The sequence below is a fragment of the Sipha flava genome, unplaced genomic scaffold, assembly GCF_003268045.1.
Source record: "Sipha flava isolate LNK unplaced genomic scaffold, YSA_version1 321_pilon_pilon, whole genome shotgun sequence".
NCBI classification, from domain to species: Eukaryota; Metazoa; Arthropoda; class Insecta; order Hemiptera; family Aphididae; genus Sipha; species Sipha flava.
Genome location: NW_020273004.1, coordinates 50,473 through 63,925, shown reverse-complemented (window position 1 = coordinate 63,925; position 13,453 = coordinate 50,473). Strand labels below are relative to the sequence as shown.

The following is a 13,453-nucleotide window of genomic DNA, read 5'->3' as shown; positions in this document are numbered from 1 at the left end:
ATTTGTGAAAACATCATAAATTAGTAAATAAATAAATGTAATTTAGAAGTTTACATATTTATTAAAACTACTCGAAAATTATATCAATTTTTGCAATATAAATTATTGTGAGTTGTTATTTAGAAAATAAACTAGAGACATCAAAAACTTAAACATAAACGAACCGTTATCACAAAATTAAAACGTCAATATGATAAGTGATACCACGTGTTTTTAATGTTAAGATCGTGGTACGCGAACAGTTTGTAAATACAGTAGAGCCTCGATAGTCCGGACCCCCGATAATCCGGTGAACGCGGTAATCCGGACGGCAAAATTCCGTTTGTTCGTAAATAGATTTTACGAGAATTCCCGGAACCCAATTAATCTATGCATAAGATATTGTTATCGACAAATACAATTTCGTCATTTTTATTACCTACTGTTCCTATTAAAGATTAATATGTACATATGTAGGTAATAAATCGATGCCCGATGGTCAGTTCGTTTACTTCTTTCTTGTCGAGTGGTTATTATTCTTGTTTGTACAATGGCTCCTCGTAAACACGTAACTTTAGATCAAAAAATTGAAATAATTAAGCTAATGGAAAATGGCCAGAACTATGGTATGATTGCTGAGAAGTATGGAATAGGTAAATCGACTATTGGTGACATAAAAAAAAATAAAGAAAAAATTATGAAGTTTGTCAGCACAACTGAACGTGGTCCAGGCACACGTAAAACTTTAAAAGAACCGGAAAATCTTGTTCTCGAAAATGCTTTATTTATATGGTTTATGCAACAGCGGAGACGACATATTCCGATAAGTGGTGAAATAATTTGCGAAAAAGCACGTTTATTTCACCGTGAAATAACAAAGCAGGAAGATGGTTTCACTGCTAGTAGAGGTTGGCTAGACAATTTTAAACATCGTCATGGTATTAGGCGCCTTAAAATAACGGGTGAGAAACTTTCATGTGACGAAGCATCAATCGAACCATTTCGAAATGAGTTGCAGCGAGTCATAAATGAAAACAATTTGGACCTAGAACAAATTTATAACGCTGATGAATTCGGTTTATTCTGGGGAATGTTACCAGAGCATACATTGACATCAAGTCATGAGAAAAACGCCCCTGGAATAAAAATGATTAAAGCTAGAATAACATTCATGCCTTGTGCTAATGCAAGTGGAACACATAAATTGCCTTTACTCGTCATTGGGACTGCACAAAAACCACGTGCGTTTAAATCAGTTAACCTTCCCGTATACTATCGTGGACAAAAAAATGCTTGGGCCACTCGTGTTTTATTTTTAGACTGGTTTCAAAAACAATTTGTTCCTGTAGTTCGTGAGCACCTTTTAAATGTAAATTTACCTCCAAAAGCTTTATTATTGTTGGATAATTGCCCTGGACATCCATCAGCAGAAGAATTACGTAGTGATGATGGCAACATTTTTGCAATGTTTTTACCCCCTAATACTACAGCGCTTATTCAACCGATGGATCAAAATGTAATTCAGAATATTAAATTAAACTATCGTAAGTCTCTCTTAGTCAATGTTCTTGCTGATCCGGTGCATGGTGAAAACCTTATTGATGCTCTAAAGGCCATAAATTTAAAAGACGCAGTTTTTAGTCTTGCAAATTGTTGGAAATTGGTCCCGCCAATGCTCATAAAGAAATCGTGGAAACACTTGATCCTTTCCAAACAGAAAATAAAATCGACGAAGTTGTTGAAATTAATGACATTCAACTTTCTACACTCATAAACCAGATACAGAAAACATGTACGAATAAAATGTCTGATTCTCAAGCAAAGGAATGGGCTTGCCGTGGCGCAGACGAAGATTTAGCGAATCATGAAATCTTAACTGATGATCAAATTCTACAAATTGCAGCAAAAGAGGATGATATTGACGACGAGGATGAAAGTGGCTCAATTAGTACAAGTAAAGTTTCTCCTTCAGAAGCTGTGAATGCACTGAATACTGTATTGCAATGGGCGAAAGATGAGAACATGGATAGCACTGATATTTTGTTGGTACGTTGATTAAGAGAACTCGCTTTTGAAATGAAAATTAAAAGTACTATTCAGAAAAAAATTACCGATTATTATACTTAAATTCTACATATTATAAACATTTTTTTTTTTTTTTTTGTAATTCATTAGTTTAGTTTTAATTTAAGTTGTTTATTATTCGTATAATTTAAAATGCAATAAATATAAAGATGGTGAAATTAAAAATAAAATCTTAGTCATTTGAGTAGGTAATCTTGAGAAACCTCCGGTAATCCGGACGATGCTCGGTCTGAATTCGTCCGGACTATCAAGGCTCTACTGTATTCTTACTATATGGTAAGCAGGGGCGTCATTTCGATTTTTTTTCTGAGCACGTGAACTTTTAGGCAGGCCAATTCTGATATTTCACCAGGCCATAAAAAAAAAAATATATATATATATATAAATGTAGGTAACCTAAACAAACCTATGTAAATATTTTTTCCTTCCCTTTTATAATTCTAATTGAAATTAATCATAAAATTACTCATTTGATATAATGTGTATATTTAATATATTTATAATTATTTTTTTTAACTACTCATAATACCTTCTATTTTCATGAAATTAAATTTATTATTAGCTTAACCGAAATTAACTGGTTCTAGAACCCTTACCCTTTTAAAAAACCGAAACCCTTAAAAATTAATTGAAACCAGAACCGAAAAAACCTATAGGTTCCAGTCCTTGGTATTATCATAAGTTTTTGCACAAAAATTTAGTTTTAGTTTTTATTGTATGAAACATGATTTATTTTTTACCAAATATATTAGAATAAATTACATTTAATCTAAGCAACATTAGTTAAAATAGGAAACCTTCATTTTTAGACATACATTTTAGGGGCCCTGTTTACTACATTTCGGGGGATGCCCGAGCACACATATGACTATACTCTGATAACGGATTGTGTTGATTTTGCAAATAGTACTTGGCTTATGTTTTTTATTTAAAAATAACAAAAGCTATAATATAATTTAATTAGTTTTTTTTTATTATTTTGAAAAAATACAATCTAAATAGTGTATATACAATAACAATTTATGTTAAATTATTTATATTATTATTTTATTTGATATTATTTTCTTCTTGGGTTTGTAACAGACCATTAGGGTCTAATGCCGCTTCTACAATACTTATCCATTGCATTCTATCTATTGTCAAATTTATGTTATAGGTAGGTTCCATTCCTGTCAGATCTTTCTTCACAGTATCGAAATATTTGATATTATATTTTTATTTTTTATATTAGTATTTAATGATAGTTGAAGTATATTATCATTTATAAATCAAAGTGAGTGAGGTCAACTGTGTACACCTATGTACGTAATAAATTCTTTAATAAATTATAAATATATTCCGTAATAAAGTCACGAGACAGTCTCTCACAATTACTCCTTATTGAGGTATAAAATATAATATATATATTGTCTTTCCCAGCCTCGTTCATTGGGCTGGATATGTTTCTCGTCTAACGTGACGTCTTGACTAATCCCCCCCCCCCCACGAGAACCCACCTTGACGTGGTGGTGGGGGCTTGCATCTCTCATTAGTTCCGAGACCTATGCCAACGGTAGTTTACTACCAACAGGGTCTCCCATGTTGGACAGGTCGACGAATTAAGGGCTGACAAAGTGGTTCTCAACAAAAGGTAGGGCAGGCTCTTCAGCCTCGGGTGGTAGCCGTCATAGAGGAAGGAAAATCTTGATCAAAATACCCCTGGCAGTAAGGTTAAAATATAGTGAAGGAAATCACTTGAAAAACCACAATATGAGTTACTATTATAGTATTGTTACCACCTCAGGGGCTTCGGAACCCCAGAGGTCGACAGGAATGGGTGGTTCTGGTGTCAAAACCGGTTCCAACGTAGCGGGCCCACTTCGGTCGTCATCAAGCAACCGCGAGGGTATGGGGGTGGCCGACCAGGCCCCCATTACTCTATCCATTACTGGTGCGAAGGCGAAGAATTGCGGGCCACGTCGACGGCAGCGAGCGACCTGGTCACCAAACGTGATCTTCACGTCGACCACCGTCGGAAAACCGCATGCCACCACTAGGGACGGTTACACCCAGACGGAGCGTCGGTGGTCCGGAGACCGAGATATCGATGCTTCGAGGACCAAGAAAATGGGAGAGAAAAAGTATGCGGACGTAGGCGTTCAGGTAGATGGGCTGCCGGTGACCGTGGAAGCGTTCACCGGGATGGAACACCTGTCGCCGCCCGGGGAAATAGGATCATTAAAGTACTGGCTGAGAACCGTGAAGGGCCATATAACGTGTACGAATGCTAAAGATGAGCCCGAGGAGGACGCGGTCGTGACTGAGGTGGAAGAGACCGCTTTCACCTTTAGTTTTCCCAGTACGTTGCCGTCGGGCCTCTCCGATGAGTCCGCTGCGTTGAAACCGCCGATCGCCGCCCAAAGACATCGGGACCTGTGTCTCCCCGACGCCGTGGCGAAACCGGCCGCTTGGCGATTCCAGCGACGACCTGTTGCCGATAAGTTGCACTTCTCGGTGTCCGCATGCCCGGACGTATTGGCCGCGCACGTGGCCCGGAGGTGTGCTTTCAGCACGGTCGTCGACTCGTTTTGCGGTGTCAGCCGCTTGACCATTCGGCTGGCGTGCACGTGCCGAAAAGTGATTGCCATGGACAACGACTCGACCAAAATACGGTTGGCCCACCGGAAGGCCGCGGAGCTCGGAGTCATCCACAGGATTGAGTTTCGGGTTGGCGACAGCGCCGTGAAACTAATGATGTCCGACGCGGTGATCACTTCGCCGCCGTAGGATCGAAACCGGTGGTTCAGTGCCGAAGATTTGTGCAGTCGCCAGAGAGGCGGTCTAGCCGACATTCTGGAAATGGTGCGTCAGATCGCCCTCGTTGTCGTTCTCCACGTGCCCAAAACCATCCACATGTCTCAGACCGTGGAAGTGTCGAGAGACCATGGTTTTGGGCGTGTGGAGATCGAACACGTCAGCGTTGAGGGGTGGAAGAATTCCTCAAATACCGTTCTGTACCTAGATAGGTTGAACGAGAGCGGGGGAGCGATCGAACCGACCGTCTCCGAAGTGTTATCCGTATCCGAAGTCGGTAGTAACGCCACCGAGACCATATGCGTAATCATATGTTTAATGTGGTCCACACGGCACACAAATAAAAAATAGTAATATGATATAATATACGTGAAAAACAGTGGGTTGGCCCTACAGCGGCACAACTAATAAATAATAAAAATAAAAATAAATCTACCAATGTTGGCCATACGGTGCACACTAGTGAATAATAATAATAATAATATATATAATAAGTAAAAAAAAGGTATGTATATAAAAATGGTAACAACGCAACGAAGAATGAATATGCCTAAGACGGCACACTGCAGTGTTTAAAATTATACAAAATAAAAAATGTCACAGTCCGGTACGTGCGACCACCAAATCACAATCAACAACGAAGACAGCAATCAGATGAATGTAACTAAACGTGAATTTTACAAAAACTGACAAAAAATGAATTTCGGTGTGCACACCATGAACACACAAAAACGACAAACCGGCGGTTCTGACGACATTCATCATGAAGGCTATGCTGTCGGACACCACAAAATAAATGTCTCAGTGCCACCACACTAAACCAAAAAACACGAGTACTTATGAAACTTTGTGGTACTGAGAACATGTCTTACTTTTACAAAAACATAACCGAAAACTTTGAAAACGTGGAATAACGACATTTTCATGCGATGATAACAACGCGATTATGTACCCGGCCGGTCGCACACGGAGGCTTATCACCACCGCCGACGAAAGCTGCTGATACGCAACGCACCGCTACGCATCGCACGAAAATGATAACATGAACCAAATTACAAAAATAATAATTACAAAAATTACAACTAAATAATATTGACTCGAACACCAAGTTTTCTCTTATTTTATAAAAATATTCACTTTTTTCTTATATTTTCATCATTTTTTTCTATTTTACCTTTTTCTGTGCAGAAATTTTATATTTTTATGATGTTAAAATTAGTGTTTTATTAAATAAATTATTATTTAATATATATATATATATATACATATATATATATGTGTATATTTTATATGATTTGTCTTGTTTTGGTTTTTTCTTTCTTCACAAGGTTTTACACGGCGTGTATTCACCTTTTTTTTTATCCTAAATTAACAATTTTCACTTTTGATCATAATGTGGAGTTTTTTTTTACTACCCTACGGGTTTTCTGTAATGATTAGTAATGATAATTTTTTTGTGATATTAATAAATTTGGCATGGATGTTGTAGTAGTAAAATTGATTGCAGTATTGCACTAAGATATATCGAGAATTGCATTTTAAAGAATCTAAAATTGCACTAAAAAAAATAATGTTTAGTTATAATTCATAAAATTACGTTTATTTTATCTACCATTTTTATTTATTTATTTATTTAATTTTGGTTTCATACAATGAAATACTGGGCCCCACTGAGAAGACTCGTGTGGGGGCTCAGGAGTTTTAATTTTATTAATTATATATTTGAACAGTATAATATTACAATTATAAAATATATATTTAAACAGAAAATTTTATACAAAGGAATAAGTATTATATACAAACAGACATATCACTATATACATATACATAACTATAAACCATATCAAACGTATAATATAATCATCTAAGTCTAATAACCAGTAAGAAATTCTTTTTTTAAATAGTTAAGAAGGAAGATTTAAAATTTCAGATGGTATTTTATTTATTATTTTGGTACCGATTATTTGGAAATGCCTACCTGCTGTTATTTTATTCGACCAAGTTATTGAAAAATTGTTATTAGCATATCTGGTATTAATGCCATGTGTTATGCAATTTAACATATTATTTTTCCTTAGGAATATAACAATTGTCTTATAGTATAATTTTTTTATGTTAATAATTTTAAATCTTTATAAAGAGTTTCAGAATAATATCTTAACGATTTATTAAAGGCTACTTTTAAAATTTGATCTTGACAAACTTGTAGTTCCGTTAAAACATTATTAAATGCACCACCCCAACCAACTATACCATAAGTAATAATCGATTGTATTAAGGCTAAATATATGTGTCGTAGTTTAGTTGAATCTAATATATTCCGTAGATCTTTAAAAATGTAGATTATTTTTCTTATTTATTTTCTTAAAATATTTATTTGGTTTTTCCATTTCATATTATTACAAATTTCAATTCCTAAGTATTTAACTGATTTTAATATATTAATTGATTCACAAGAGCAAGTCAATGGTACATGGCAAGTTTTGTTATGTATGTTTATATTTTTTTTTATTGGTAATGTATTTTCAGTTAAAGCGTGTAGGATAACAGTTTTCTCAAAATTAAGGAATAGATTATTTTCAAGTAACCATTGTTTTATTAATTGTAGGTCTCTATTAATTACTTTAAATATTTCTTCCCAAGAGTCCGCTTTACATAGCATTACGGTATCATCCACGTAACATATAATTTCACTTTGAAGGGGTATTGAATGTATTCCATTTATTTATATGTTAAAAAAAATAGGTGAAATAACTGTACCTTGGGGGACACCACATTTAATTGTTTTTAAAGAACTTATAGTTTTATTTATTTTAACACATTGTTTCCTATTTGACAAGTGGGAAGTAAATAACTTTAAGTTATTACCACAGATGCCTAATTGTTTTAATTTAATCATGAGAATGTCATGGTCAACAGTATCAAAGGCTTTAGTAAGATCTAAGTATACTGTAGCACATTTTTTTATTGTTATCTAGAGATTTGTATATAAATTGAGTTAAATTGGCTATAGCTTAATCTGTTCCTTTGCCTTGACGAAAACCGTATTGCGAATGGCGCATAAGATTATTACATTCTCAGAATGATCTTAGTTGTTTTTTAACAATTTTTTCAATTTTTTTGCCAGATTAGAAATTACAGATATTGGTCGAAAGTTATTTATTAGATTTGAGTTTCCTTTTTTTATGTATTGTTGTAACTATGGATAATTTAAATATATTACGTATGATTGATTGAGAGAGAATTAAATTAAATATATATTTTAAAGGTAATACAAGAAATGATATATTTTCTTTTAATATATTTACTTTAATATCATCAATTCCAGAAGAGTCATTTTTTAATTTGAGTACACAATCTATTATTTCTTGTTCATTAATATTATTAAGATTGTTGAAAATATGTTGTCTAAAAGAATTGATATTTTGTATAACATGATTATTGTATTTTGTTTTTCTTTTTGACTAAGTTTTATTTGTTTTAATAAATCGGAAGCAATATTTATAAAATAGTCATTAAAATTATTAGAAATAATTTCACTATTTTCTTTGGTATATAGTTTTATGTTATCTGACGTTATTAGATAATCAATTTTATTATTTTTTATATTTCTATTTGTAAATTTATTAATTACTTTTTAGTTAGTTTTCGGATTATTTTTATGTTTATCAAATTCTGTTTTATAGTATATGTTTTTCGTATCTTTGATAAGTTGGGTGACTATATTTCTAGTTTTTTTTATAATATTGTTTCAAGTTATTGTTATTATTATGTTTTTTTACTTGTAGATGTAAGTGATCCCTATGCCTAATAGCTTTAATAAGAGATGTGATTGCCCAAGGTTTAATATTTTTTAGTTTGGATAATATTTTGATGTCTGTAGAGGCTTTTGATATTAAGTTTTTTAGAATATTTATAAAGTTATCGGTTGCTTCATTCACATTTGTATTATCTATTACAGTTTTCCATGATTGGGTGGCTATTAAGTTTGAAAGTTTAAGATAATTTATTTTTGATTTTGTAAGTGGATTTGGGGGATTTTTTCTGTTTGTTTTTAAGTTTCCAATGCTGAGAAGTATTGGATAATGATCAGTTATTGTTATTGGACTAATTAAAGACTGAAAATTCAGTGGATTTACATTTTATAAATATATGATCTAGACATGTATTAGATGCATATCTAGTCGTATTATTAATCATTTTGTAGTAGCCATATTTTGCCATTAATGACAGATATTTTTTTTGATTTATTGTATCTGTTAACAAATCTATGTTTATATCTCCTATTATAGTTTTATAATCCTCTTAAGACCAGACAAATTTTGTAGTTGAATTTTTTACGAAACTCCCGAACCAGTTTAAATAAATTATTCCCATAAGATGTTAAGTTTTCGCTAATATAAATAGGTAAATCATAATTTCTGTTTAATTGTTTTGTTGAAAATGTTCTCATGACTTTTCTAGATTGTAGAAAGTCAATTTTTTCTTTGTGCCGAATAAATTTAACGATTATTCTTCTTGGAAATTTCTTATGATTTTTTGAGCTAAGTCGGTAAAAATCATTTATGGAGTTTTCATTTAATTTAATATTGAGTCCAGTAGTTAATGTCCAATATTAACTTATTGTAATTTATATTTTATATATAAAACAGACTCAGTAGTATAGGCGCAACTAGGGAGAGGTTTGGAGGTGCTACAGTACCCCTAAGCTCTAATTTAGCACGCCCCAGTTAAAAAAATTTATAAAAATAGTAAAATAGTGTTTTTCTTATTTTTTGTAGTTATTTTTATTCGAAGCTTTTATCAAAAAGATTAATTGTTTATGACTATTAGTGAATTACATCGTCAGAAATACTTGAAAAATATTGCACAAGTCATCACAAGAGATAATACTAGTGTGAATATTATATGTTATATATTATATAATATTTTTTTAATTTGTTTATTTCTTAGTACTGTATGATCTAAATAAAATAATATAGGTTAGGCTTGTTAATATTTATAAATTAAAATATTAGTGTTTGTTTGTTGTTATGGTACATTTAGTGACTAAATTGAGATATGATACTTGGGAGGTGTGTGTGAGGGTTAGTGTGAGCTACGTAATTTCAGCACCCCCAATATTTGGACTTTAGTTGCGCCTATGCTCATTAGTTACAATTTATAAAGACGTATATATGAAGTATAAAAAATATATTCATGTACTTAAAAATGTTGTTACATTGAACTCTGAGTAATTTTTTTAAATTTTCAAAATCCAATGTTCTTCGATTTGAAACCCATAAGTTTTTATACTTCGTAAATTATCGTTCTTTGTCGGTTGATGTGATTAGAGCGTACTTAAAATAAACTAAATCGCTTAACGTCAAATCTTCTGGTAAACTATCTAACAGTTTTCTTTCTTCAGTCGGTAAATCATTTATTATACAAGTATAAGTATTATACAAGTACTTTTTTTTTTTTTTTTTTTTTTTTTTTAGGTAAAGTAATCTACAATCTATACAATTATTTGTGTACAATAAGTAGGTGGGATATAGGAATATAAAATGAATGTGAGTTGATTTGAATATGGGAGATTACCCAGTGGTAACACCCAGCACGTGAATTTGTTTATGTATGGTAATTTTTTTTTTTTTTTTTTTTTCTGTGTTAGGATAGGAGATCCCTACACCATTTCATTTTTAATCGTCGATGGGGGTTATCGGGAAGTGTTTTTGTAGATAGTTTTGTGATTAGGGGGTTTGTATGTGAATGAAGTTTAGTGTAGAATTTGGTGTAATAAATTTTAGAAATTTGATTTAAAGAGTGAATTTTGAGGTCTTTATGAAGATTATTATTTGTTATATACTATGGTGCAGAGGAAAGGAGGCGAAGGCAAATGGATTGAAAGGCTTGAATTTTTCGTGTATTGGAGGGTTTTGCGGCACCCCAAAGTTGAATGCCGTAAGTCCATAGCGGTTTAAGAAGGGATTTATAGATTATTAATTTGTTGTTTATGTTCATTTTCGATTGCAGGGGTCTTAATAGATGGAGACGGGCATTTAAAGCTTTTCGTTTGAGTATTAGGTGGGCATTTCAGGTAAGTTTACTATCTAAAGTAAGGCCTAGGTATTTGACTTCTGAGCAGGTAGGGATTTGAATATTGTTCATTGATACATGTGGGCATGTTGATTTTTTGTTTAAGGTGAAAGTTATGTGGGTGGATTTGGATTCATTAATTTTAATTTTCCAACGTTTTGTCCAAAGATGTATTATATTAAGGTGTTTTTGTATCATGTTAGAGACCATAGCTGGATTCACGTTGGAGGCCACAATTGCTGTATCGTCAGCGTAGGTGCCAAGTTCTGTGTAGGGTATTTTAGGGATGTCGTGGGTGAATAGGTTATATAGGAAGGGAGCGATATCGCTGCCTTGGGGAACTCCAGCTAAGATACTAAAGTATTTAGATATGCTTGAGTTTTGGCGTACAACGAAAGTGCGGTCGGTTAGGTACGATTTTAACAAAAGAAAGTAAGGTGCAGGCAAGAATTTTCTTAATTTAAATAGTAGGCCGTCAAACCAGACCCTGTCGAAGGCTTGTGACACGTCAAGAAAAACGGCTGCACAATAGTGTTTCTTTTCTAGTGACGAGGATATTGTGTTAACTACTCAGTGCAGTTGATGTATGGTCGAATGCTTAGGTCTAAATCCGAATTGAGTGTCTGGGATGATTTTTGCTTCGGTAGCCAAAGGTAGAAGTCTTTTTAATAGGATCTTTTCGAATATTTTAGAAAGAGTTGGGAGTAAGCTTATAGGGCGATACGAAGTGACGTTTTCGGGGGGTTTGTTTGGTTTTGGAATTAATATTATTTCGGAGAATTTCCAGGTTAGAGGGTAGTAAGATAAGCGTAGCATTGCGTTGTATATATAGGATAGTAATAGTATTACTTTTTTTGGTAAATTTTTAGCAGTGACATTAGTAATGCGATCATAACCTGGAGCTTTTTTGTTATGAAGTTTTTTTATGATAAATTCAATTTCACCGGGACTAGTATGCTTGGCCGGGAGTGAAACGGGTAAAATTGAGTTCAAGGTTAGTGTGACTATTTTACTTTGGGTGTTGCTTATAGCTATGTTATGTGGTGTAAAGGTTTTAGATAAATGTTCGCCGAAAAGATTTGCTTTATCTGTATCGGAAATAACCCACGAGTTGTCTTCGTTACGCAAAGGGGATGGAGTAGAGCGAGTTTTTTAATATTTTTTTCGTTGCTTTCCAAAGAGAAGAGTTGTGCGTTGATAAGTTTTGGATGTACTGATGATAGGTGAGGGAGCTATATTGGAGAAGTGTTTTACTTAATTTGTTTTTTAATTGATTATAATTACGTTTATCGATAGGATATTTGTGTTTTTGCCAGCGTGATCTAGCTTTGCGTTTTTCATGAATAAGTTGGTACATACAAGTACTTACGGTTTTAAATACGGTATTTATTTTTTTTTCATAATTTTAAATGAACTTTTCATTGTTTTTTGTGTTTAATATATAATCTTATCTGTAGGCATTATAAATACGATGAGTCTAATAATTGCAATATGACAAAACCGATATGATTTTAAAAATAATCAATTTGTCAATTGTTTTGACCGTACATACAATAATATCAATACACAATTATATATTTAAACAATGTACATCAATACATTATGTTCTTTAGCCTTAACAATTTTGGCAGTTTTATTCCATGAAATTTTTATAAAACCGTTTGAAAAGTATTAAAAATGTGAAATTATGAACATTTAGAAAATAGTTAAAATAGTTTTTATCAATGAATAAAATCAACAAAATTCATTCTATTTCTAAGATGTTATTGTTGTTATACAAAAAGTTTCGCACACGAAACAAAATACAATACACACGTTACAACAGTTGAGAGACGAAATCGCTGTAATTCGCACACATGAATTGATTCCTCAACGCGTTGTTGACGAGCGCGTGGAAGCTTGGAGGCACCATAGATTCACGATAGATGGTTGATCTATGGAGGCACTGACAAGTGTAGTGTACCTTACCAACACGCTTAAATCAACTCCACAGGCTGTACACATTTGATAATAAAGCTGATAAACCAAAAATAGCTTTAGTTTTTGAAAATACAAAAAATGTAAATGTAAAATGTTGATAAATAGCATGTTTTATTACTCATTATATAATGTATAAATATTTTATTTGCAAGTTTCGTAGAAAACTTGGAAATAACTATGAAATTTGTAGGCCAGGTTATTTTATTATTACATTTTTTTTGATATTTCAGGAGGGGGAGAGATTAAATTACTAATCCTCTCCTTGAGTTCGCGCCTGGTTATTAGTAGTTATATTATATATGTTAGCTTATGCTATTATTTGCGGGTGAAACACCGACACATTGTATAATCGTGTAAAATACATTTTTAGCAATTGTACTTACTATTTTTTTCAGCGTATTTCATTTAGCGCTACTGAGCCATAAGTTTTACTTCAAAATGTACGAATTGTAAATCCAAGTATCACAAATGTCGCAAGGTTACAAAAATACAACCCCGAAACCTAATGGTTTACTCTTCATTATAACAATAACAATAA

At 32.8% G+C, this 13,453-nt stretch overlaps 1 protein-coding gene across 1 annotated transcript; it reads left to right on the top strand.

Moving 5' to 3' along the window:
• The first annotated feature begins 529 nt into the window (after positions 1-529).
• On the top strand, positions 530-1,753 carry LOC112686667 (jerky protein homolog-like). Its single transcript, XM_025559062.1, has one exon. The coding sequence runs from the start codon at positions 530-532 to the stop codon at positions 1,751-1,753; it is 1,224 nt and encodes a 407-aa protein (XP_025414847.1).
• The last annotated feature ends 11,700 nt before the right edge of the window (positions 1,754-13,453 follow it).

What these genes read in the sequence shown, in the direction of transcription:
- LOC112686667 (XM_025559062.1), top strand. Translation starts at nt 530, where the DNA reads ATGGCTCCTCGTAAACACGTAACTTTAGATCAAAAAATTGAAATAATT.